Consider the following 27,988-nt stretch of genomic DNA (forward strand, 5'->3'; position numbering starts at 1 on the left):
GAGAAGAAACAAGAGGAGATAAAGGAGAAAGAAATGGAATGTAAACTCCAAAACATGGAGGAAAAACATCATGTGTTGCAAATACTGCTTGATGAAGCACTGCACAAAAATGCAGAAATGCTTCAAGAGAAAGAGCAACAGGAAGTAATACAGAAAAAACACACAACTTATTCTCCAAGACTTTGAAAGGAAAAATCTACAACTGCACGCATGTTATAATGAAATGCATGCGAAAACCATTGAACTAGAAGGAGAAGAGGAAAAACTGGAAAAAATAATGCTCAGACATGCAATATAGGTTCAATGAAATGCTGAGAAAAAACAGAACCTAACAACAACTTGAGGTGCAAAAACAATGAAATGCAGGTGCAAGGGAAGAACTGAAGAAAACACATAAAGACCTGTAGTATACACTTCAAGAAATCCAGAGCAGAAATGAGGAGTTAGAAGACATGTACAACAAAGTACAACAGAGGGATATAAAGATGCTACAGGCAAAGCGAATACAGGAGGCAAAATCTAAAAAACTGAAAGAAAAGCTTAATGAAAAACAAGAAAAATTAGAAGAACTGGAGAAAAAATGCAAGAAATTTGAGGAGCAAAATGCAGGAACAATCAATGAACTGAAAATCCTCATCCTACAGAAGAAAGAGCTCCAGGAACAGTGCCTAAAAAATAAGAAAAAACGCTTCTGCTCTTTCAGGAGGAGGGACCCTACTGCTTCCTCACTTAATCATGAGGAGGCATAGGCTTGTCTTCCTCCACCTCTTTTCTATCTCATCACCCCTCTCCCTTTCTCTCCGACCACCTCTTCATCACTCTCCATGTTTTCTTTCTCCAATATATTCTTCATCCTTTTTCTTTTCTTTTTTCACCCTCACACCCAAACCTTCTGCCACAGGTTTCTTCCTGCTTAAGGGGAGTTTTTCCTCCTTGCTCAGAAGGGATTGTTGGGGTTTTCTCTCCTCTGTCTCTTTCCTCCTTTCTAATCCTTTCTTTCACCACTTTTTCGGTCTTCTACCCTTGCTTTACCCTCTTCTTTGCAACTCTTTTCCCCACTTCTTCCTTTCCTCTATCATTTCCCAACCCTCTGTTCACTTTTGAGAACACATGGTAGGGAGATGGGTGGAGGGGGCAATAAACACAATCAACCATATTTTTACATGTGTCAAATCAGTGTCTTCGTTCAAGAATAATTCATTTTAAGAATTAAAATGAAGAAAGGTTTGATAGCTGCATGTGTTGGTTTGGCAGCACATTTATGTTTTACATTTCTAGCAGTATCTGTCACAATCTCCTGGTTTGACTCACGCAATAAAGAAAGGGATAGACGAAAAACACAGAGTTATGTTTGTCTTACAGGTCAGAATATCAGCAGATGTTTAATATAAGAGAAACACATGTATAATATTCATTATTTAGACTGATGAAGAGCAAAAATTTTATACATATTTGGATAAAAAAATAAAAATAAAATAAATAGATGAAGGAAAAATTGAACATATTCTTTAAAAACAACAACAACAAAAAAACGTTAACATATTGTAGCACTGTAGATATTTACAGATCGCTAGGACCAGAATCTAGATTTACAAGAGCAGTTTATACTGGAAACCTGAAGTAACAAACAACAGACCATCGTAAATTTTGAACTGCTGGCTGTTTTATAGAAAATGGAATACACAGAAGTGTACGTACAGTTTCGGCACTTAAGTTGTTGGATCTAAATCCCAGAAGGAATTAAATAAAAGAAGAAAACAACAACAAAAAAAACCCAAAAAACCAAAAATAAATCTCTCTCACTTCCCACTTTAGGTTTGGTTTTAAATCCTGATTTGTGTCCAATACCAGTTAACCCTGATTAGTTCCTTTCAGGTTAATCTAAGTTTCTTTTAGTTGTTGTTCTAACTCTCTGATCAATATGAGCCAACGTAGTTCTAATGAGTCAATTTAATTCAACCTTATTTAGTTCAACCAACCCATTCGCTCACTGTACGTACAAAGTGGCTGGTTATGAATACTCAGTAACACTTCCATGAGTTACCAATGCAATTCCAACAGAATGAATGGAATTAGGATGCTGAACATGAAATCAAATGTCCACAGATTTACAAGAAAATCGTTTGAAATCACAATTCAGAAAACCACAACAGCTCTAATCAGGCTTAAGTCCTCAGAAGACTGCAGCAACAGAAATTATTATCAAGGGGTGCTGTGTGGTAGGTGGAGATCCAGTATGCAGGACTCCTTAGACAAACATAAACTCAAAATAAGCTTTATTAGCTAAATAGAAACATAAGGCATAAGGCAAACCACAATGGAATTTTGTTTGATTCGCAATTAAATGTGTGTTCATACAGTCCATTATTTCCATTTAAACTATGACTACAGAAATATGCTACCAACCAAAGCAGTCTTAAGGAGGTTTTCACAAACTGGTCAGAATACACATTTTCCTTAATAAGACATTTTCTTAATTCTTCATTTGTCAGTGAATCTTCCTGTAAAAGGCTATATATATGGAGAGAGAAACCACATACATACATATATTTTACTTCAAATATCTGATATATGAGAAAACAGATGATTTTTAAAATAGCTCAGTATGGTAAGCAGGAGTCTTACCAGAAATGCACTGAGGAATGGACACACCCTTGTGGAGACCCTGTGAAGCTACAGCTGTGAAGCTGATTTTGACCCATCATCCATGTGGAAAGCATCTGATTGGACATTTGGATTATTCGGCATGGCAATAATCCCAAACAACTTGCCAATGTAGTAAAAGCAAACCTGTATTGAAAAACACACACTGGAACACTATCAGTCACAGATTGACCTCCCCGGAGCCTGGATCTCAACATTACTGAAGCAGTGTGAGATTATCGTGACAGAAAATGGAACAAAAGGCAGCCAACACCCAAAGAAAAGCTTGTAATATTCTTTAGAAATTCTTTGGAGCTATTCCTGAAGCCTACTCAAAGAAATTACTAGAAATTGTGCCTATGAGAGTTCAGGCTGTGTTGAAAAAGAAAGGTGCTCATACCAAACATCGACATTCAGTCTCCTTAGAATTGCACAATCTATTTCTTGCCTTATATGCCTTATTTCCGTGCATGTTTACACATGTTCAAAAAACATTGCTGCATTTATTTACAGTATTCTTGTAAAATATTAAAAAATGAGGATTGGCTCAAGACTTTTGACTTGATGTATTATTATCACTGTTATCACTGTTATTATTGTTGTTACCTTTTTGTGTTTGTTTTGTTGATCTTCCTGCGCTATTTACACCTTAAAGATTTCAGTCTTGCGCATTTATATTGTCATATTCATAAATGAATTTGTGGTTAACTATTGTCACATAGCAAATCCACTTATTCAGCAGATGGCAGCAAGCAATCTGCTAGGGAAAGGAAACGGAACTACGTCATTGTTTGCGTTTGTTTTGGTGCGAACAAAACAAGTTATGTGAAAGAAGCACGGATCTTCCGCCTGGATGTTTCAGCTCGGCGTTTGTACTCAAGAAAACGGGATTATTTGTACGTGTCTTATTTCGCTAAAAATGAGTAGAAGCACGGTTTAGGAGTAATAAACAATACTTATATTGTGTTTTGCTTTATGTAAGACACACGCGTAGAGTTTTAAAGGCTATTTGTGCTTTTATTTTGAAGTGTAATCATCATCTTCCGGTGAAATGTAAGCTAACATGTGTGTGGTTTAACGGGAGGCGTTAAGGCGCTGGCAAACCTAGCAACAAAATAAAATTTGCCCACCGTAACCTATGCACCTAAAATGCTCTGCAATGGATTCTTAAAAGAGTGAAGGAAGCAGCGGGTTCGCGTTCATTAGGTGACCGGGCCAGCCTACTTTTCGAGACCCTGCACCCCGAACCGCAAACGTCTGTGCGGACGCTGGAGAAGCTACAATGAGCTCGGAGCACCAGAGCGACAGCGAGGACGCCGACGAGTCGCGGGACAGGCCCAACGGCGGCACCGTCTCCGACAAAGAGGAAGACCCTGACATTGACGATTCGGATGAGGAAGATGACATCGCTCGGAGAGTTTCTCCTTCATCCCCCGCGAGCAGCGAGGGTCTAGTGGCTCCTATCGCGGGGTCTCCCGTATTGGCGGAGCGAGAGCCCCGCTCCAGACCGGCCGTCGCACCGCTGAAGAAGTGCACTGATGGTAGCTCCGACACTGGTGGTGGCTCCGACACTGACAGCTTCAGGGGTGCTAGCCTGTTTTCTTGGTTGCAGAGCAGGACTATAAGACGAGGGGTGTTTGTGGACCCAGCTCGGGATAACTTCAGGACAATGACAAGCTTGTACCGCTCTATGAATCCGGCTGTAGAGTCAGTTAACCTGGGCACTCAGACCCATGGAGCCGTGTTTAACCTGGAGTACTCCCCGGACGGGTAAGGTTTGTCTGCGTTTTAGGGTGTGAAGTTGAGAGATTTCCCGATATTTGTGCGTTAAAAGCTTGAATTTAAAAGCCACATTCGTCCTCACCTACCTACTTCAGCTCACACACACTCACTCGGTGTTTATTGATGACATAATAAATAGTTTCCAGACAAACCCCATCAGTTTGTTCACTGATGATTTAACAGTACGTTCTTAATATCCTCAAAATGTAACCTCCAACGTCTTGTACAACTAGTGAGCACTTCTCGGACTTAAGCCAAGAGACAGCAGATGTAAGAAACAAATCCTGCAGACAAACCAGGTCAAGCTGTGGCCAGTCTGGGTCACATTTGTTTTGTGGGCTCACACTTCCTGTCCTGGCTGTACCGTGATAGCGCTGCTGTGCACAATACTCGTCAATACTCAATACTTTGACCTGTGTCTGCATTTGACGCTTGAATTTTTTTCAATTTTACCTATTCTTGTTGTGCAGTTTTAGTAACATTGTTGTGACTCATTATTATAGCAAAAACGCAATGAGTAGTGTAGCGTCAACGCAAGTAAAATTCATCCTGTCTACTTATTAGATTGCCTATAAACCGAGAAAATATTCTCCTTTTCCCCCTTATGCTTTCGTTTGCTGCTGCATAACATCTTGTCGCACATGGACAAAGAGATCAACTGTTTTTTTTTCTTTTGATTAGGTCTGTGCTGACTGTGGCCTGTGAGCAGACTGAGGTCCTGCTGTTTGATCCAATCTCATCCAGACACATCAAAACCCTGACGGAGGCCCATGAGGACTGTGTCAACAACATAAGGTGCATTATTCTAATCTTGAATCTCTGGGGAAAGGTTTTACAAATTGGGTCTGTAGCTCAGTAAAAGGGAGCAAGAGACCTGTGGGTTAAGGTAATAAAACATAATAAACAGTCTCTATTACAGCATGAGTCTTTAAATCAAGTATGACATGCAGAGGCTAATAAAAACTACTTGGATGCATTTTATTGGGTCTGAGCTCTCGCTGTGAGGATGCAAGAAAGAGATGTTGGATGGAAGAGCTGAAGGTGCCAAATAAGAAATCCTTCCGCATTTCAGTACAACCTTAGTTGAACAACAACACATATCATCCATTGCCTTTATTTATATGAAAAAAATTAAGCCAAAATGCTGAAGCAGTGTGTGGAAAAACAAAGTACATATTTGCAGCTTCCATAGAAATTGAGCAGGTATGTAGCAGCCAATGAAATGCGCTTCTTTAATAGATAATTAGCAAGTGTGAGCACCTCTATAAGCGCAGACGTTTTGTCATTTTGCAGCTTTGGAAAGTCAGGACTGTCTTAAAACAAACCCCAGGAGGAAAGACAAAAGCAGTGATCTTAGAGAAGCAGCTGTTGTTGTCCATCCATCTGAGAAGGGTTATGAGGCCATTTCCAAACAATTTGAAGTCCATCATTGCAGAATGATGGATTTCAAATTGTGTGAAAAATATATTCAAAGCGTGACAAATATTATTCACAAAAGCAAAATATTAAAGACAGCCAAGGCTCTAAGGCCTCCTTTAGTGTGTTTAATATTAAAGTTTATGACAGGACTGTAGTGAACACTTATGGCTTGTTTGGAAGGGTTGTCAGGAGAAAGCCTCTTCTCCCTAAAAAGAACATATAAGCACAGCTTAGATCTGCAAACCAACACCTGAGCAAATTGCAAAGCTTCTGGAACAATCCCCCTTAAGACAGAAGAGACCCAAGCAGAGATGTTTGGCCATAATACACACGCTCACGTTTAGAGAAAGCGCCTCACAGCAGCTGTCAACGTGGTTGTGGAGGGCTGATGTTTTAGGCTTGTTTCGCAGTCACGGAGTTGACCGTGGACTGTTTTGTATACCAGACTATTCAAGAGTCAAATGTGAGGCCATCTGTCTGACAATTAAAGCTTGGCTGAAATTGGATTATGTAACAGGACAAAGATCCAAAGCACAGCAATAAAGTGAAGCAACGTTGTAAAGAAGAGTGGGCCAGAATTCCTCCACAACAATGTGAGAGACTGAAAAAGTCGTACAGAATGTGAGAACATCACGTTATTGCTGCCAAAGGTGGTTCTTCAAGCTACTCAATTATTGGGCGTACTTAGATTTTCACACAACTGCTTTTGCATGTTGGTTTAGTTTCTGTTAAATAAGTAATGATGCAGTGTAATGTGTCATGTATTGTTCTTCAGTGGAAGTTGTATTTAAAGAGAACCTGCTAGGAACCAGAATTTTATTTTCACCTAATATGTAAAGCCATAGAATTGGAGTAGGGTGTATTTTCTTTTCCACAGGACTGTAGTTTCATTTTAGTGGCATCAGGTTCTTACAGAGATGTGGCATTTGTACATCATCCCACTTGATAAAAGACTTCTGTGTAGAATAGCTCTCTTCTCGCTCCTCACAGTGTCCTCACAGATCTTCACGAGGATGGCAGCGTAGGGAAGCGCCCCAGATTGGTCAACCTGTGTCGAAATTACTATCCACTGGGTTTCCTAAATCTGTGTTTCTCTCCCTGTAGGTTTTTGGACAATCGTTTGTTTGCCACCTGCTCCGACGACACCACAATTGCATTATGGGATCTGCGTAAGCTTAACTCAAAGGTTTGCTCATTGCACGGGCATGCCAGCTGGGTGAAGAACATAGAGTATGACACCAACACTCGTCTCCTTGTCACGTCTGGCTTCGATGGTAATGTCATCACATGGGACACTAACAGGTTAGCCATTGTCTACGGTGTGTTTATTTTACGTCCATGTGCTCGTTGTGTCTCTGTGCCATGTGCAGTTATGGTGAAAATAAAGTATATCCTTATTAGAAGTGGCCTGTACTTCAAACCAATTTCAACATGCCCAGGTTATCTTATTGTGATCTGGATTTTGTTTCTTTTGGCTTTCAATCAAAATGCTTTAATTTAGTTAGTTAGTTATTTAGTTTCATATATGTTACTACATGTTATACAAAAATGACAAAAATTTCAAATACTGATTTCAGTCATGAGCTAAAACCTCGGGTTTCGCACTGCACTAAATCTTTCAGTCAGTTTTTCCCGGTCTCAGATCTATGCGATATTAATGTGGGTGGATAGCTCTAATATGATCATCTCCAGGATACAGCTTTGGCTGAGATAATCATATTACGTCTGTGATATTAGACCACAGAAGCCCAAACCACCTGCTGGTCGACCTTTCTGTATGCAAAGGGCAACCAATCAGAAAGCTGGGATAAAGGGAGGGAGCAGGAGCTAGAACAGCTGATTTGAGGAAATGGAACTGAGGGTCTGCACCAAGGCTGATCTATACAGGAAGGGTTTTATAAGATATTGTAATCTAACTGTCTGTTAAACCTTAATTACTCCTCTGCATTTATAGGTTTACAGAGGATGGCTGCCCACACAAAAAGTTTTTCCACACTCGCTACTTAATGAGGATGCGCCTGACACCTGACTGTTCCAAGATGCTCATTTCTACTTCCTCAGGGTACTTGCTCATCCTCCATGACCTGGACCTCACCCAGTCCCTAGAGGTGGGCAGCTACCGAATGCTGCGAGCACGACGGACTCCCCTCAGCTCAGGTCAGATCAGGCTCATTCGGAAATTAATGAAGTGTTTTGCTCATGTTCCTTCATGTTTATCAGCTGGATTGTTCGCGTTAGGTTGGTGTTTATTTAAAAAAAAAAAAAACAACTATAAATGCCTTTTATGATTTTGTAGATGGAGGCACATCAACGTCCAGATCCGCTTGTACTCCTCGCCAGGGAAATGACTCCAGCAAGCTCCACCCTCATAGAGAAGGTCAGGGCGAATCATGATATAGAAGGGATAAACTACTGACACATGAGGTTTTGTCTTTAATGTTATGAAAAACTGCGCTCGTAGGGCTGTCTCCCAGAAACAGTCTGGAGGTGTTAACTCCAGAGATCCCCGGCGAGAGGGACAGAGGGAACTGCATCACCTCCCTGCAGCTCCATCCCAAAGGCTGGGCCACACTCATCCGATGCTCCAGCAACACGGATGACCAAGAGGTGAGAAACATGGAGCGGTGCATGAAGCTGACATAATCACATTTTTGTTTATTAAAATGCCTTAAACCACCAAGATCCCTCTTCAAGCTATTTCTGTAATCTACACAGGCTAAAATACGCCTTCACTAATATTTGTTCCCTCTAAAAGTTTTGTTAGCCATTAACAAGCGTAATTCTGGCTGTATATTTGACCACTTTTCTTGTAGAACTGAAGTGCAGTGTCATACTTTTAAGCAGCTTACAAGTAAAAGGCCACTAAAGGCTGTATTTCCAGTGATGACGCTGATGCGATTGCGTATTTAATCATCTGGTATTAAACTGCATCACTTGTATGTCTGTTTTCTCACTGCCTTTCTCTCTTCAGTGGACGTGTGTGTATGAGTTCCAGGAGGGAGCACCCACTCGCCCGCTGGTCTCCCCCCGTTGCTCCCTCCGCCTTACCCACTACATCGAGGAGGCCAACGTGGGGCGGGGCTACATCAAGGAGCTGTGCTTCAGCCCAGATGGACGGCTCATCTGCTCCCCTTACGGCTACGGCGTACGCCTCCTGGCCTTCGACGAGCGCTGCGGCGAGCTGGTCGACTGCCTGCCCATCCAGACCAGCTGCCTCAGGGAGATACGCTCCATCTACTCGCACAGTGACGTAGTGCTCACCACAAAGTTCTCCCCAACACACTGCCAGCTGGCCTCGGGGTGCCTCAGTGGGCGTGTGGCCCTTTACCAGCCCAAGTTTTAGCATCCGGTGCTGTTGAAGAAAGAAGTGTCGCAGACCTCAGTGAAGAAGTACTGATTAGGGTTTATGCACAGCAAGTCTGAGAATATATCAAAGAAGCATTAAGTTATTCGTAATCACACACAAATCTATAAAAACCTTGCATTGCCCAAGTTTAGTGCAGCTACTTAATCGCTTTGATTTTTACTGTTTTGCCATTATGTGTTTACAGATTGTTTAGCTACTGAGAAATATGCTTAGCTTCTGTCGGAAACATTAAAGGAAAAGTTGTCAAAAACTCTAAAAAGGAGAAAAAAACGTGTAGCAATCCTAAATCGGATTCCCGGCATCTGTTTGTCTGAATCTTTTTCCGATAAACTAAAGAAACAAACCCTAAAAGTACTTCTTGACCCAGGTCTGCAGCAGCTAAGCAGGCAAAGTTAGTTTGGATTGTAAGTGTCAGCTGCTAGCCATTGACATGGGAGAAGAACGGAGAAGACTTGAGCTGTGGACCGGTGGCCAGACTGCAGCAGTGGATGGAAACCTCACTGACCCTGAACTTTAAGAAGAAAAAAAGGCAGTGCAAGAAAGATCAGTTGGGTTTTACTTTTCTCCTCAGAGACAGTGGCGCAACGTGGCATCAGTGAAGGACAAGCTCGTTTTCATATTAACGATTCATTCTCTATAGCAGTAAAAAACTTTGATTTTGTTGAGACTCGGCACACCCAGATGTTGCTGTCTCAGGACAAAAACACTAAGGATGCAAGCGGACATGAATCCTAAAGGGACGAGTAAGGAACGGGCGCTTTCGTCTGTCGCTGGTCGTCTCAATTCAGCGTCCTCTGCTGCACATCGTGTCGCTCTCTGCTGCTCTGCTCATGCCTTTTCTCCACAGGTGCTGCTTCTCTGCTCATACAATCTGAACTTTGACCCCTGACTTCAAGTACGTTTTCTGTCTCCACCCTGTTTCTGCCTTCATGGTCTTTGATAGTGTTTTTTTAAAGTGGTTTTATTGGTGTATGAATTATGGCACTACTTGTAGCACGATGTTTGATGCTATTCTCACAGTCACTGAGGCTACTTTAAGAGTAGATACATTGGAGTCACTTTTCATTTCCTGTAAGTGGAAACTGCTGAAGTCCAGCTGCTGTCGGTGTCTCATTTTCAGATTTTTCCACACCCACTCTTTGTAAAAATGAAAATGTAGTAGCAGTTAAGTATTTTTCCCTTAAACATTGCTGGCATTATTATAGATTTTCCACATCGAGCACGCTGCTCTGGCTTCCCAACCCTGCCTGCGTCTCGCAGCATCTACATCGTTTCATCTGAGAATGCAACTCTTTAAAATATTTTCATCTGACTTACTTTTTTCTTTTTCACTTTTTTCCCCTCCAGTGTTACTCAAACAGAATGGTGCACTAAACGTATTTACAGTTAGCCTCAGTATCTATGTTCAAATAGTGAGGCTAACTAATGTGTTTCTAATGTTTTTGACTGCATTGGAGCTGTCAGACAGCTGGAGACAGACAAATAAGCTGTTTCATTAATGCTTGCTGTAGAATATTGCCGGCCTTTTTATTTTATCAGTGGCATGTTCACTTTTTGACTGAGAAAGATTCTTTACATTCTTTATTTAACATTTGCAAGATGAAATTGTGCTTTTTCTACCCCTGAACCTAAGTTTTTTTGGGTTTTGGACAGTGCTAATCCACACTGTTTTGTCACACCTAGTGTTTCACGTTTGCTTGTGTTAGCATACAGTTGATAAGCAAGGCTTTTCTCCTCTTTAAAGGAGCAAATTGCTTTGACTGTTCTGGTAAGAGCAATGCTTTTGTGTTTTGTATAGCTGCTGTAAGCACATGCCTGATTGTTACAACTGTAATGTATACTGGCTACAGTACATACTGACTGACTGCAGAGTAGATGGAAACTTGCTGTTAGGGAAACAAAAAAAAAAAAAAAAAAGACAGAAGCGTATACTACTATGCATACCAGCCTCTTAAGATAATTCTTCTTTCTTATTTATGTGAGACTCTATGTTGAGCTCTTAGATGCCAAATGTTTTGTTTCTGTTTGTTTTTCTTTCTTTCTTTTTTACTTGGACTTCTCTGCCGTGAGCTAAAAGTGGGTATCTATTTGTGGATTTGGAAATATCTTCTCTTCTATCTATCTTTTGGGAAGTGTCTCATTCACATCTGGTGGGGTGTTGAGATGGAACTACATTCATGCCTTTGGTATTAAAGGGGGAACTGTTGCTTTATGGATATATTGAACACTCAGTATTTAGTGGTGTATATTTGACAGTGTTTAGATGCTCTAAATTCTGAACCTGTGTCTCTAAACCTTAATGTTAAAAAAAAAATACTGCAAAGATAAGAGTGCAGCAGCACCCCCTACAGTCACAAAATGTTAAAATGCTGGCTAATCACTCCAAATATTCAGGGTTTTACAGTCATGTGACTACCAGCTCTACTTGTTTGCCATCTTGGATGAGTCTTGGACACAAGTTTTGGACACTGTCCTTGACTGTCTGTCATTTACAAGTTTTAGACAGAAGCTGATGGCGACACCTGTGAAATCGGTTGTTAAAACCCCCCAATTATTCCCCCCCCCCCCCCCCCCCCAAAAAAAAGAAAAAGCCCTCCGTGTGATTGCTTTGATTGCTACCAGATTCCTGTGGTTGCATGGAGTTTGCATCAAGCAGCAACTTATCTGCAAACACTCACCAACTAGTCTGACTGCTAGTTTAACAAAATGTTCACCAAGTAAAAGTTTGCATTTTTCCAACCCACGCTCCAAAACTTTCTGGTTTTGTAGCGTTTCTGGTTTGTTTTGCACTTTTTTGCTTGACTAGTAGTTGGCGAGTGTTTGCAGACAAGTCGGTGTCTTCCACGAAGAGAACATCCAGCCCTGGCAATTTGAGAGCGACCAAAGCACTCTGAGATTTTGCAGTAGGACCCTCTTTGAGGCAGATTTTTACCTAGCAACAGCATGCAACCGCTCACCAACTGTTGGGGGAAATACACATTTTCTTCCTGTCCTGAATGGTGATTGTATCTCGTCCAATTTGGCTGACAACGAGCGCCTTGCATATGACCTCAAAAACCTTTATAAAGCCAGTGGTAAGATTAGCATAATCACTGGGAAGATTATTAATTAGCACTTCTGTCTCCCTTGGCTACTCAGTGTGCCAGTGGATAACATTTAATTCTGTTAGAGAAAGCTGGGCTAGCTGCTTCCAATTGTTTCCACTTTGTGCTAATCTAATGCAAACTGGCTGTTAGGGGTAACTTTATATTAATTGTGAGTGCTATTATTTCTTCTTTTCTGGTCTCAACTCAGTGCCACAAAATGTTGGGGGGAAAAGTGCGTGATAACATTTAACTTCATTTGGGTTTGAGGTGATAACACAGGTGGAGTCTTAGATTCTAGCTCACTGTATGGTCCTGCAAGCAATGAGAAAAGATGCTTTTAACACTTTGTACCTCAGTTACATGCTCAAAATGTGTTTTCAGTATGTTGCAAACGGAGTCCATTTCACCTTCAGCTCTGTCGTCTTTCTTTCCCTTAAAATTATTTAATTTCTCGGATTACTGACATTTTAAAAAAAGTAGACATTTCTTCTGTAAACAGCTACTTTAAAATGAACTGACTGAACTGATGGTTAAAGGATGCTGTGTATTCACCGCTGCTTTTATTTCACTTATTATACTCACGAGCTCTTTGAGGAAAAGTGTCTTATCTGCCATTTTCACTTCAGGTATAGTAACTAAACACCGGGTTCATTTTTAGGAATTTCTTTGTTGCTTTATTGCTCCGGTTCTGGGTTTTTAACCTGTTTTCAGCTGTGGGTTAAAGGAATGCTCCCAGTATTTGTGGCGATCACAGCTGGGGAGGGGGAAGGGTAGATGCACTGTTGTTTCCTACCTGGTTACACAGAGTAAGTAATCCTGACAGCGATACTAAAAATGGTACTTATCAGAAATAAAAACTTAGCTTCTTTTTCACTGCTGACTGCTCTGTGTTTGGGTCCTTTATTGTTAATTTTCTCTTCATTTATTGATTTATTTTTAAATTGTCTTTAGAATTTCTTCTCTATATGTCAGTCAAACTCTTTCGCATCTGTTGCAGTCCCAACTCTGAGAATGACTTTCCTCATGGGAGGATTAGCAAGTTAAAGGAAGAAATGGTTTTTATTTTTATGATCTGGTGAGTCAATTAAAGATTATCTAAAGGGGAGAAGAATCCTATTCATTCAATCACATCATATAAGGACTAGACTGAAAATGAAGAGTCAAGACTTTTTCACGGTGCTGTAAATACACAGGAGGACGAGCAATGCAATTTCTGACTACTTCAGAAAAGAAGATAATCCAGCCAAAAATACATGTAGGAATTGCAACAGTAGTAGCAAAGGATCTCACATACATATGTACAGTCTGTCATTTTTTTTCTGTCAGTGGCAGAAACATGTTTACACAGGTACATGATTGGCCTGAAAATGAAAGACTTTGGTTGCACCTGAAACACCCTACATCACATTATTACTTGACTTGCAGGGGGTGTTTATCAGTGGGAAAAACTGTAAATCTTATGAAAATACAGTTAAAGTCCAAAATCTATCCCCTCCTTCAGATTTTCCAAGAGCCATCCAGTTGGACATATTGGATTCTTTGCTGGGGTGTTTCTGCCCCCTGGGCCTTATGTTTATACCCCTGCTCTATATTGTACAGATGTTAGCCTATCTGAGCTACCACAGGGCAAGATGTGTAATTTTATTTATTTATTTACATATATATATATATATATATATATATTTTATTAGTTTCAGTTTTAGCTTTTCTTAAATATTTTTTATGGATGGAGGGCATATGTCAAAGGCAAGATATAGGAAAATCCGTACAGGTGTTATAATAAAAACAGTTGATGTTCAATCTTGCAGATGTGCAGAGTCTCAATAAAAGCACCTGTCAGTGAATAATTAGGCATGTTGTTAGCAGATTTCGACAATACTAACAGATAGTTACATAATCTATAATCTTTATATTTTTATTTTATTTTTATTTTTTTAAGTTCAAGAAATCATTTTACTTTGATATTTTTCAAAGGTCTTAAATTTGTTTTGTTTTGGGAGGGTTTTCACATCTAGTTTTAATTAGCTGTGATAACTTTGGTCTGCATGATTCTTTGGGCTTAAGTTGCAAGAATTAAATGTGTACAATTGCAGACAAAGTTGTGATAACTCTTTGGCCAGACTGTAATTAATAAAACAAAGTTTTTATTAAAAGACATAAAAAATCCTTTTTGCAGAAATGTTTGTAGTAGATAGACATTTATTGTTTGTCTATTGGTTATCTAATTTGGTGTAGTATGAATGGGCATGGCAGTATTTAAGCATTAAAACAGATGTATTTATGAAACTTAAGCCATTCAGTGGGCTGGATTGGTGTCTAGCCACAGGCTTTATTTAGATGTTCACAGTGAAAATAAATTTTTTATCTCATTTATTTGAATTCTTTCTTTTATTTTGACTACATTGTCCGTCTGTTCAGCACTTTAGCCAACGCTTGATGTCTTTTAAACATGCTATACAAATAAAGCTCATTTGATTTGAGGTTTGTCCATGTGCCACGCAGATTTCCCTCTTTTTCATCCTTCCACTCATCTCATGTCCTCACTTTCAGATTGCAACCAATGGCAGTTTCTTTCATCTGTTCACTTCTGTTAACCTTAGGTTCAGATTAAATACACTGGATAACACAGTTATTTAACTTTATTGGTCCAGTTGGACTTTAGTCAGACAACCAAACTAAAAAATAAAAAAAAAAACACTTTTAGAAAATTTATGACATCAGACCAGCTGACACGGAAATCCTTACCTTAGTTAATGTACAAAAGAAAAAAAAACGGTAAATTCACAATTTAGGAACTCTTTGCGTAACTTTTAAGGATACTTGAACCAATTTAAAAACCTGTTCTGCAATAACATTGTCCCCAAGAGTTTATGTGCCTGTCATAGCCTGAAGGGTCCCCAAACTGAGAACAGTGTCAGAGACATAAAACGGTCTGCATGTTTTGATATCTGAGAAATACTTTTTGTTAACCAGGTAAGCTCCTTTAACAGCAGAAATGTAATTTTCCCAGAGGACAGTTCATGAACCCGTTCTCCCATCTCCTCTCATGCTTTCCAGGCTTGAGAGGACCGAGCTCTTCTCATCCGCTGACCCTCCCTGCGGCGGTTGATTGCCTTGGTGCTAGCCCGTAGCTTTCGGAGCCTCAAAGCACGAAGACGCAGCTGAAGATCCTGCGGGATCTTCCCCCCTTTGGCCCTGATCTCCTTCAGCCTCTGGATGGGTGTTTTGGTGAGGATGAAGTCACAGATGGTGGGATTTGGTTCCATGCCGACATTGCACCGACGCATGGATGGGAAGTAACCCACGGCCCAAACGATCACCTTGTACTCGCCTGGGTTCAGAAGACGCCAGTAGTCCCCATCAGTGGCTACAGAAAAAAATGAGGTTTGCAGAATTTTAATCTAAGTTTCTGGTTGTACTGGTTAATGCATCTGTAGAAGATAAATTAATAATTTTGCCAAAAACTGATTGCAGCTTCTATCTTGTGACGAAAATGTTCTTTGGGGCTCCAAATGGCTTGATATCAGAGATATGTTTGACGGATTACAGGTCAGTAAGTCATTTACAACAGTTCAAATACAGCAATTGTCAAAATTGTTCTTTCGGTGTGTTTGGTTACAGGCTGTTAACTTGGTATACACAGAAATACAGCTAAAACAAAGATGCATTTGATGGTTGTAGTTTGACACTTTTTACTTTAACACCCTGCTCATTAGAAAGAAAATCAACTGGCTGACCTGATCGGATGTCATGGTCATGGTCCTCCACCTTGATTATAGCATCTGCTATTCCTTTTTTGGTGAGCTTGTCCCTGACCACACCTTTGATGCCTCTGTGAACCTGAGAGAGGAGAAAATGCTGCCGTGTGAGCCACTGCTTTGAAAACCACGTGATAACTTGTACCATTTTCTTTGAACAGGTTTACCTGCTCCATGTAAACCAGCAGAGACTCCTTATTGTTCTCCCACTCGATGGGGAGTTCACTAACATGAGGAAACTTATCACAGGACAGCTCCACTGTCACCTCGAAGCAGTTGGTGTGCAGGTAACTGAAGTCGTTCATACCTGCAGGAAAGGCAGGCACAGAAAACACAGTGAATACTGAGTGAAACAGTCGTGCAATTTATAGGTTTAAGGGGAAAAAGAACTGAATTTGATCCTTGAATAGAGAGAAATATGACATCTGTCAGTGATTAACTTGGTTAAATATTGATATATTTTTTCCATCCATCCATCCATTTTCATCCGCTTTGTCCAGGGCCGGGTCGCGGGGGCAGCAGCCTAAGCAAAGAGGCCCAGACCTCCCTCTCCCCAGCCACCTCCTCCAGCTTATCCGGGGGAATACCAAGGCGTTCCCAGGCCAGCCGAGAGATATAATTTCTCCAGCGTGTCCTGGGTCTGCCCCGGGGCCTCCTCCCGGTGGGACATGCCTGGAGCACCTCACCCAGGAGGCGCCCAGGGGGCATCCTTGTCAGATGCCCGAACCACCTCAGCTGGCTCCTTTCGATGTGGAGCAGCAGCTGCTCTACTCTGAGCCCCTCCCGGATGGCCGAACTTCTCACCCTATCTCTAAGGGAGAGGCCAGCCACCCTTCGGAGGAAGCTCATTTCTGCCGCTTATATCCGCGATCTCGTTCTGATGTATTTTTTAAGCTTGCAAATTATAGCAAGATTAAAATTTGATATGTACTGGAGCCTAGTTTAATTTAAGGGACATGTAATTTGACAGGATGTTTGCACATTGGTAGTAAATGTTTTTAAGTGTTTCAATCTGCTCTCTTGTTTTGTAACACTAACTGAAATCACACAACATCCTCTGAAGAGGACGATGCAGCATTTTTTGGGTCTGATGAGTCTCAGATGGCGGAAATCATGCTCAGAACAGACTGATGAAACTCACTGCCAGGAACCGTGTGCCAGGCTCCGCCGTTGATGATGTTGTTATGTGACTGAAATTCCTCGTAGTGGCAGATACGTCGGTCCGGGTTGGCCATCACCAGGTTAGTCGAGGCATAGACCGAGGCCAGCCAGCGAAAGAAGGCGTTGTCTGCTGTTGGCGTGTCTTCCTGTGGCGCCCAGTCACGGGTGCAGTCGAAGGGATAGGTAACAACAAGCTCTCCACCATGGAGGTTGGCGCTGAGCACAAAGGGAATGTCCTGCATCCAGCTGATGACCGCACGTGTCTCTGGTGCAACCTGGGCAGAGGTAGAAGGAGTTTAGTTTAAGCATGTGAATCTGCAAAAAAATTAATTGTTAAAAGTAAAAAGGCATGCAGTATTCAAAAAATAAAAAGCTGCAGTATTAAAAGTAAAGAAAAAAAGGTGAAAACATATTATTTTATTAGGTTATTTGTCTTTTACTACAGCGCATTATCATATTTCTCTTTGACTTTATATTTGATTCTTAGCATGCTTTTCTATTTCTTTAGCATTCTTAGTTGCAGTTACTGTGTGTATGAGAGTCTTAGGTTCATTGGGTTTTTTCCTTTATGTTAAGTTTACTGTGATGTCCAAGTTTCCCTGTTTAGTTATTTCCTGTTTTAGTTTTCTAGTTAGTTGTCTCCTGTGTTTTGCATTTAGTTTTATGTCCTCTGTTTTGTTATCGTGATTAGTTTGACCTGTGCCTCGTTGCCCAGATGTTTCTAATTCCCTGATTTGTTAACTGACCCTGTTTTCCTGTTACGGAGTGTGCGATGCTTTTGTTTTGGACTACTTTCTTTGTTCATGGAAGACACTGCCAGATACAGTCTGACTGATATTAGGCCAATATTAGCTATTTGCTGATCTAACACTGTTGGTGTTTAAAAATCAATGAATAAAGATTAGATGAAAATTTAAAGATTAGAGGCAAGGCGCTCCTTTCCTGCTGGCATCATGTAAATACTACAAATCCAAAAACCAGCTGGTCTGAGCAGAGTTGCTACGTTATGGCGTCCAAAACGATGAAGCAAGATTTCACCTTATCTGGGTAACTTCAGGGTTGACCTTGGGGTTTCAGTACTATGACGATGGATCACTACTTTCTGATTTTATTGCCACGGTAACTTAAACTGCAAACCCAACCTGCTCCACATGAGGTTGTGTTGCAGGTTAGAGATCAACGGGTATGAAATCACCTCCTATTGACCAATCAGTTCTCTATAAAATCACTTTCCCAGACCTCTCTCCTGAGAGTAAGAGGGTCTAAAGATTTTTTTAAAGTGTTTAAAGTCATTGTGTTTCACTGATGAGCAATTATAAGAAATATATGTTCTTAGACATAACGTTGTGGTGGGATTGTCTTCATGACACCCGGGACGCACTCTAGTATAACTTCATAAATCAGTTGTGTAACTTCTGTAAGCCACTTCTGACGTGTGATCAGCGACTGCGTGTTTGCCATTAGTGAGAGCAACTTTTTGGAAAATCTTTTCTATATGCACTTTAAAGTTCTTTTCCTGTTTTTCTAGCATGATCTTGACTAATAATTGTAAAGTCAACATGGCAAAGACTGTAATCTGCATATGTGCAACCTTGTGCAACCTGCAAATTGATGGTCAGGAGTGTCTCTACACAAAAAAGTCTGTATCGATATTGATTAATATTAATTCAAAATTGATTTAAAAGTCCAGTATTGGTCGGGCTCTAGTCAGAGAGTTAATGGAGTAAAGAAGGAGAGGAAAATTCTAAATGTTGCACAGAAAAACTTGCTTTTGTTCTTTTTTTTGTGAACTTTTGTGGACTTGATCTTGAACAGGTTTTTAACATATACCTTTTTCTCATTTGTTTTCCATTCAACAACTTTAATGTCTGATAAAACGAGCAATTTCTCATTAGATCTATGCACTGCTTACACTGATGAAACATCTAACAACTCGCAGACATTTTAAACGTGGAGGAGCCCTGTTTTTGTGAAGTAAATTCTGTTGTCAGATGTATGTGAAGAAGGAGGGAAGACAATACTGAACCCTGAAATGTCACAAAGTCAAACTTCTAACAACGAAGCAAACAAGTGGAAACACTAAGCCTAGCTCCTAAAACTGGTACTTAAGTACAGTTCTCAGGTGAAATAATCAGACACTGGAAAGATTTTCAGAATAAAACACAGATGGCAGGATTAATAATCCTAACCCATATGATGCAGTTAAATAAATACCCTTTTTAATAACAAAACACACCCAAGAAGAAATTCACCAAAGAAAAGCTTGTATATAGATCTGGTGATCTTTTTCTGTCATTAAGCAGGATTTCAGCCTGTGTTTGCCTTGAACACTGTCACCAGACACTGAGTGACAATCCTCAGGCTTTCAGGAAATCTAGTTTCTTGGCTCTGAAATGATTTCCTGATCTGAGCCTTTGCATGTCAATGAAATGAAAATAATGGCACGCTGACTAAAGCTGACTAAAGCTGCTCTTTCTCACGACCTTCGTGAGAACAAAACAGTGAGCATTGTAACATTGTAGTCAATTCTAATGCTTTAGTTTCTATTTCCTGTCAATGTTAAAATAGCCTCCAGGTGGTGCCAATGAAATGAATTTTTCAAATGCACAAATGAGATGCATTTCCTTACTGTGGCGTCTTCTTTGGTGTAGTATTCTGGGATGGGGATGTAGTGGTTGGGCACTTTGGATTTATCTGCTGCTTTTTCTTCGGTGTCCCACATAATGTTGTTCAGGTCTGGGAAGTTATGATTCAGGTCGATTCCTTCAAAGCTGTATCGTCCCTCAGCCCATCCAGACAGTTCTGAACCCTGCACCACATTAACAAGTATAATGTGGGGATTATTAAAGAGAATATATATATTTATTAGGGGTGCAACGATACACAAAATTCACGGTTCGGTTCGATACTTTGGTGTCACGGTTCGATATTTTTTCGATACAAAAAAATGTTCATGCCTTTTTAATTTGTCATTTATTAAAATTATAAATATATATTTTAACTCAAAAGTACAGTTTTTAAATTTAACCCTAACCCTTGTGCGCGTTTTTTATTTTGACAGCGAATGCGCACCTGCGGACCACTTATGTGCACCCCTGGTTATTTAGCTCATCATATTGCAGCCACAGAAATTCTTTTGTCCATGAAACCATAAAGCTGCACTTTCTTTTTGCCTTATAGTCTCATTTGTCATAACTTCTCCGTTTTGTGGTAAGCTTTTCTTTGGCTGTCACTTCTTCACCCCGACCTGTCTTATTTGGCTCAGCAGAACTAAAATATATATACTGCTACTTTTACACACGGACTCACATAAGCTCAGCGATTCTCTGCGCGATCAACCTCTCACATGTTTAAGCTTGCTGCGGGAGATTTCACTTGTCATGTTTGCATAGTAAGCTAACGATTAATAAGACGATGTCAGAGGAATTGGTGCACAAATTATCATCACTCACAGATCAGTGCTGTCATTGCAAAGTGAAAGCAAAAAAACAAGCGCAAATTCAAACGCGATTTCAATATGTCACATATTGACAGTGGCTCACCGATGCCAATGACATAATTACCCAGCTACATTTCTGAAAGAATGCAAAAGCATTGACATATATTTTTCCTACAATAGCCCGACGGGCAGGGCAGAGAGATTTTTGTAGCCCGACTGGAAAGATCGCTAGCTCCGGGACGTCGGGCTAGCGATTTTGCAAGCCCTGTATCTGATTGAGGAATCACTCATCTTTGGAAAAGAGAGTTTATTACAGAGAAATGTCTCTTTCCAAAATAAAAGCTATACTATCCGCTTCTTCTGGGCTATATTCTCAGCAGCATAAGGAGAATCACGTGCTAACAGCTGTCTAAATGACTCGGCTAAAGTTAGTAGCATGCTTGTTGTTTTTGTCTTTGCACTAGGATGATGTCAGCGTAAATGTGCAGTCATATTCCTTGTGTTCCCACTAGTGCTTTCAGGTTAATCTCGTTGAAATGACCTTAACGCCACAACACGGCAAATCTCCGTTAACGAGCTACCGCCGGCTTTTGGTTCGGTATGCATATGTATGAACAATACAACATTTGTAATTTATTTTATCAACTTTCCTTCTATATATATATATATATATATATATATATATATATATATATATATATATATATATATATATATATATATTATTTATTTATTTATTTTTTATTTATTTTTTTTAAAGAACAAGACATGAGCCTAATTAAGATTTACCCACCTTCACATAAGCCTCCTCATATCCATCTGGGTTCATGGAAGGCAGGAGGTGGATTCGCGTCTCGGTGACCAGCCGTACAATACGCTGGTTGCCCTTTTTGTATTCTTTGCACATATACTGCATGAGGTTTAGGACAAGCTCTCGACCAAGAGCTTCATTTCCATGCATCCCTGCCACGTAGCGAAACTCAGGTTCCCCTGCCAAGAGGAAAATTTAGAGCCACTTTACATGCCAAGGAATAAAACAATGTGGAAGAACTGACTGGGGCACTTCTAAAAGGAGGTCATATTAAACATTATCTAAGATTTTAAGTTTATTTTTGTTTTCTAAAGCTCAGCAGCACACTAGGAGGACATTTAATTGCTCAGATAAAGCAGTCTGTGTTAGGCAACAGTTTGGCGCCAGGCATTTCTAAGTACATGACTCCAAAGACCTGAAGTCTGGGCTTTTACCACAAAAATAAAATATGTTCAAGGCCTCAGTGTTTTCTCTGAGACTTGGCACTGATCACTACTCCATGAAATCAATTAAACAGCTGCTGACGCATAAGAGCAAAATGCCTGGGAGCAAAGTGATTTTGAAACGTGTTTATGGCATTTCTCTTAAGAAACAAAGACAAGCTGTACCATACTTGATTTTACTAATCTTGCTGGCAGATGTTGAGTGGCCACAGATCACATTTAAACCCAAGCCTGTATCTAATGGCAATGGTTCAAAGAAATAAAATCATTTGTTTATACAAGAGAGGCCTTCTCCTCAGGACCCCTGCCTCCCTGTGTGGGGCTGCTGCAGAAATCAGGCTGTATAAACAATGGTGGACATTGAACTGCACCTCTGAGCTGCGAAACTCTGGGTAACTTGAGAAATATGACAAACCAGAAAGTTTCATTCCAATATCTTCAAGTCTTACCGATTTCGTGTTTGCCCGGGTTATCTGAGATCTCCATAACGTAGAGTTTGAGGCCCATGTAGCTCCTCCCTATAGTGTAGACGCGGGTGATGTCGGGACACTCCTCCGTCACAGACTTCATGAGCTTCAGGGTTCAGAAAACACGCTGGAGTGTAAGGCTTAAAAGGGTTAAAGCTGAACTTTTACCAAATCTGCAAACCGTTAAGAGCATGAGTAAAAACCCTGGTGTTTATGGGAAAGCCACTCATCCTGTAACTTTCCTAACCTTTCTCATCTCTTTGTAGTTGTGGTGTCTAAAGTCCAGAGCATCCTTGGATCCTGATTCATGTGCTGAGTAAATGTCAGATGGATCTTAAAGAAAGTAGCAGATGTTTCCAGTTACATATTTTCTTTTAATTGACTTTCGGAGGTCAACATCTTAATGCATTTGAACATCCACAGTAAATGCTGTGTCCCTCTCGACTACTGTTTTTTTTTCCTACCGTGAACACGGCAGCCAAGTATTTCAGCCCTGAGGCAGACGGTCCCGTTGGAGTACCAGGTCTGTGGGTTGATGCGGATGAAACGGGCAACGGTGGGAACAGGAAGGAGCCCAAGAACCGGCGTCTCAGGATTCTGGTTTCCTTCAAATAGCTGCACAATTCAATGTGAGTTCATATAAGTTTGTGGAGTCATGGAAAAAAGATAGCAGACCCTAAGGTTTTGTATATAAGGATAACATAATAGTAATCTGGCCTTATCAGGTTTTATTTACGATGTTTATTAGGCCATTTCCAAAGAACTTAATTCTAAAAATAACATGCCACCACAGCTTATGTGTGCAAAATTGCCTCAGAACAACCACAAGGCATCTGGAACAATGTCCTTTGAAGAGATGGGATGTTTGGCCAAAATGCACAGTGCTACGTTTGGAGAAAACTAAACACAGCGTATCGGCACAAACACCTCATACCAACTGTCAAGCACGATGGTGCGGTGGTTATAATTTGGGCTTGTTATGCAGCCACGAGACCTGGGTACCTTACACTCATTGAGTCGACCACGGATTCCTCTGTATACCAAAGTATTGTAGAGACAAATGTGAGTCCATCTGTTGGACAGCTAAAACTTGGCTGAAATTGGGTCATGCAAAAGGAAAATGACCCCAAGAAAATCACAGCAAATCTACAAAAGAATAGCTGAAAAAGATGGTGTTGCAATGCAACAGTGAAAGTCCAGAGCTTAAGAAGGCAAACTTCAGTGAACTGCAACAAGATTATAAAGACTAGTGCGCCAAAATTCCTCCACAACGATGTGAGAGACTGATAAAGTTGTAGACAAAACAATTCAAGTCGTTGCTGCTAAAATAGGTGCTACAAGCTCTTGAATCGTGGGGTGACAGGACAGTGGAGGAAGAACATGCAGGAAGTGGGCCTGAGTTTGATTCTGCAGTTGCCTTTTGGCAGATGGTTTGCCTGCTCGGCCCACTGTGCTAATGATTACAACACAAATATAGCTGAAAACATGACCTTCTTGGCAGAGTTAGCAATGGCTTTAAAATGAAGTGGAAAACTTTTGTCTTGCCTTCATTTCCTTGGAAAGAGCTTGGACTTTCCAAAATATGTGACGTCAGGCAAAAAAAGAGTTTGAACTGCAGTTTTCAGTCAAACCTTAAATTTCTTTGTACACACTGCATGCTGGAACATTGATCAATTATGTACTTTAGTTTGTTTATATAGTGTGTTATAATGAGTTAAAGGCCACCCCCGAATTTCAGTTTTTGCCGTACTGTATTTGTTTCACTCTGAGTCCTCTCTAATCTGCACCAATACTTAAGGTTTTGGTTTACAGTATATTTCACTTTGGCAGAGAAACTTCAAAATCTGTTTTCCATCTATGTTCCTTAAATCGCAGAATAGAAGAAGTAGTTCTCACCGCTTCCTGCGTCCCGTTCATGGAGGTATGCCAGGTTACAGAGTCATTACTCAGCTGAACTTTGTAGGTTTCGACCCAGTCCCAACTAAGACATAGACCAAAAAGGAAAACAAACATATATTTTTTCAGTGAGCTCATTGCAGCGGGCAGCCAAAGAATACCACAGCACTCCATCTTTGCTTTAGACAGTATGTTCAATGAAGAGCTAATGTCCATAATGCTAACAAATTATTTTGATTTTCAGCTTTAATCCTGATACTACCTGACCTCCAGATGGAGTTTCGCCCTTGCAGAATGACTCCAGTAAACAGAGTGAGATGAAGGGCATCCACCTCGAGCCACTGGTGCCGGTCCTTATACTCGGCACACCAAGCTCCATCATACAGATCTCCATCCTCAATGCCAGACTTGGGAAAAAAAGGAAGAGAAAAAAAGAAAAACGCACGTCTCAAAGAATCCAAGAAACACTCCCTGAAAACTTGAGGTTTGGCCTTCTTGTAAAGCATTGCATAAGAGTGCTGACCTAATTTTGAAATGATTACTTTCAGACTCCAGACTCAAGATTTTGGACCGCAGAACAAGAGGAGTGGACGGCTGCAGTGATAAACACCTCTGGCTCTGCATTCATCAGATTATTTTATTTAATTTTTGTACATTTTTTTCTTGGAAGAAACAATGAATCGATTTTATTTTATTGGCTAATGAGCCTGCTAAGTTAAAGGGTGGATACTTTATAATTTATAGTTCCTGTAATAAACACTAGAAATAAGTATTTAAGTTAAATATGACAACTTGAAAGGAATGGCTAATCCCATTATGAGATCAAATTAGTCGAGATATCTGATTATAGAATAGAATAGAATAGAATAGCCCTTTATTGTTATTGTACATGTACAACGAAATGGTGGATTGATTTTGGCTGAACCAACTCAGCTTCTCTACTTTTAATAGAAATACACACTTACTTTACTTGCCACTTTATTACAGAAATACATTATTTCCTCACCGATTTATCAAGGTACTAGAAACATGTCTCTAAGATTTTGCTCCACATTGACATGATGGCATCACACACAGTGGCTGCAGATTTGTCAGCTGCACATTCTCAATGTGAATATCCCTTTTCAGCTGCATCCCAAAGGTGCTCTGTTGAGTAGGGCTCTGGTGATTACGTAGAGTATTTGAGTACAGTGAACTCATTTTTATGTTCAAGAAAGAATGTTCAAGACTTTTTAAATGAAGCAGTGTCTTTCCAAATTTCTGTTTTCTAATTTTGGTGAATTGTGGCCTTAGTTTCCTGTTCTTAGCCAATAGCATTTGCATCTAGTGGGTCTTCTGCTGCTGTAGCTTCAAGGCTCGACTTGTTGTGCATTCAGAGATGCTATTCTGAAAGATTATTTGAGTTACGGCTGCCTTCCTATCAGCTCAAAGCAGTCTGGCTAGTCTCCTCTGACCTCTGACACCAACAAAGCATTTTCTCCCAGATAACTGAAGCTCACTGGATATTTTCTGATGTTTTTCAGACCATCCTGTGTAAACCCGATAGGTGCTTGTGTGGGTAAATCCCAGTACATCAGCAGTTTCTGAAATGCACAGACCATTTGGCACCAATAACTATGTCACATTCAAAGTCACTTATATCACCTTTCTTCCCCATTTTGATGTTCAGTTTGAACTTCATCAGGCCATCTTGACCATCTGTGCATCCTAAATGCACTCAGACGCTGCCATATTATAGGTTAATGAGATATTTGCATTAACAAACAGTTGAACAAGAGAACATAACAAAGCGAGAATAAATTTCTAGTTAATTGAATAAACTAGACATTTAATAATGTATTACAACATCCCAGTGGACTTTCTTGTCATTTTGGACCAAATCCTTTATTCCACATTAATCTGAGTCTCAAGTAAAGTAATTCTAACCGTGACAAAAAGTAACTGTAGTTTTTCCTGGACCTTTATGGTGACGTTTCTCTTCATTATGGTGATAAATTAAACATCTGTAGATTTTGCACGTTGACAGAAGAATTTTTTTTTAACTGTTTTTAATACGCTTTGCATAGAAACTGGAGATTCACACACACACAACATTTGAAACATAACAAAATAGTATTCAGTTGGTTCTGCTTGATTCATCAAATTTAATCCATTCAAATTCATGTCTTTGAAGCAGCAGTCAATCTAAATTAACTAATAAAGGTAATTTTAGGTTGTATTTCTTTATTTGATTTTCAAAGGGGCCAAGTTTTTAAAAAAATGTGTGCAGTTTGTTTATGTTAATAAAATGTAACAATGCTTTCCAAAATGCTGAGAGATGAGTGTCTGTAATAGCCTCTGACCCACTGACCTGGATATTCAGCCTCCCCCTGTGAGGACCCAGCCCCGACCGCTGGTAGGACGAAGCTTGAATCTGGCTGTCATCAACTCGCAGGGACTCCAGGCCGAGGGGAGGACAGTCTGCGCGGAAAACAAAAGTGAATCATCACGCGATAAGATCTTCTCTGGGTTTCTGTCTCCACATGTTGATCCTCTGCAGAAGCAGCTCTGAGATTGACAGCGGAAGGGTTAACCTTTCTCTCTCTTTGTGGTTTGTCTGAGTAAGCAAACACATGCCAGATGTAAAACGAGCTCCAAGCTGTTATGTGAAATATCTCTGATCATCTTGGGCCAGTTCTGTGGAAGTTTGGAGGCCCCTCACCTCCTCCTCCCCCTGCTCTGCTTGTTTCGGGGAGTAGAGGAAGCTGCAGATATTGGAAATAGTGGAGGCTTTGGATGTAATTTGAGACAAAGTGCAGAAAAGTCAAATGTTCAGCAGATCAGGGAGGTGAGAGCTACAGCTGCAGGGGATTCTGTGGTTTAGGGAACAACTAATAACATTCACATCAGTCACAAGCAGGTCAAAACAGCTAAATCCAACATAATGAGCAACAGCAAGTATTACAAGCAGTAACAAATGCTAAACAGTGTTATACAGCTGTGTATAGCTGAAATACATATTGCTTTAAGTGACTGACTGAGAAGAGATTTTTAAAAGCTAAGCTAAGCTAAAACTAAACTTCAAACTAACTTTACTGGGATTTTTTTTACCTTCTATGATTGTAAATATAATATAATAATAGCAATAATTATCTCCATCTACTTTTACAGCTTGATTTGTGTTAAAGGTTTTAAAAAGGTAGGTATCACAATTTAATTGCCTCTTTAATTAATATGGAGTTAATACTGGAGCTCATAACACAGCTTCATGCAAAAATCAGACTAAATGGGTAATTTTTTTCCTACCCAGTTTCGATTTGTCATCTTCAGTCTTGCGGTCTCTTGGGTCTTTCTCTTTCTTGTTTCTTTCTTTGCTGGTGTCCGTGGTGTCCAGCTGTTTGTCTCTGACAGTGGTGGTGAAAATGTCTGGCTCTGCTGTTGCTGGAGTCGTTCCGTCCCTGCTCTCGCCCTTCACAGCCTCGGTCCAATTCAGAGTTGGCCTTGTTGTTGTTGTGTAGTTGATTAATGCATAACTCTTAGTCAGTGCTGGGGTGTTTATCAGTGCTGCAGCACTGTGTGTCAAAAGTCCCAGAAAAAGCACTGCAGGCAGCATGCACAATGACTTTTCCATCCTGGTCTTTGTTGCTGGAGAAGAGTGAGGGGGGAAAAATTCCCCTTTGGTTTATGAGATGACAGAGCCAGACCTCCATCCACCTCCCCTCCTCCTCAGTCCCACC

At 40.4% G+C, this 27,988-nt stretch overlaps 2 protein-coding genes across 2 annotated transcripts; one reads left to right on the forward strand and one right to left on the reverse strand.

Moving 5' to 3' along the window:
• The first annotated feature begins 3,684 nt into the window (after positions 1 to 3,684).
• Positions 3,685 to 13,177, forward strand: dcaf10 (DDB1 and CUL4 associated factor 10). The gene is made up of 7 exons (XM_085256164.1): positions 3,685 to 4,413; positions 5,107 to 5,220; positions 6,949 to 7,146; positions 7,799 to 8,001; positions 8,141 to 8,221; positions 8,306 to 8,451; positions 8,816 to 13,177. Exons 1-7 carry the CDS (start codon positions 3,926 to 3,928, stop codon positions 9,185 to 9,187), a joined length of 1,602 nt encoding a protein of 533 aa, XP_085112290.1. The 5' UTR covers positions 3,685 to 3,925; the 3' UTR covers positions 9,188 to 13,177.
• Positions 13,178 to 14,921: 1,744 nt separating this feature from the next.
• On the reverse strand, positions 14,922 to 27,918 carry cpxm1a (carboxypeptidase X (M14 family), member 1a). The gene is made up of 13 exons (XM_085256163.1): positions 27,558 to 27,918; positions 26,623 to 26,732; positions 24,540 to 24,679; positions 24,273 to 24,357; positions 22,841 to 22,991; positions 22,624 to 22,709; positions 22,359 to 22,482; positions 21,449 to 21,645; positions 19,846 to 20,025; positions 17,197 to 17,491; positions 16,223 to 16,362; positions 16,035 to 16,137; positions 14,922 to 15,664 (listed from the first exon to the last, which is right to left on the reverse strand). Exons 1-13 carry the CDS (start codon positions 27,880 to 27,882, stop codon positions 15,342 to 15,344), a joined length of 2,259 nt encoding a protein of 752 aa, XP_085112289.1. The 5' UTR covers positions 27,883 to 27,918; the 3' UTR covers positions 14,922 to 15,341.
• Between the last annotated feature and the right edge of the window lie 70 nt (positions 27,919 to 27,988).

This window comes from Mchenga conophoros, linkage group LG19 (genome assembly GCF_057382185.1).
Source record: "Mchenga conophoros isolate Kocher_MC1m ecotype Shallow Benthic linkage group LG19, M_conophoros_male_GT1.1, whole genome shotgun sequence".
In the NCBI taxonomy this organism is placed as follows: Eukaryota; Metazoa; Chordata; class Actinopteri; order Cichliformes; family Cichlidae; genus Mchenga; species Mchenga conophoros.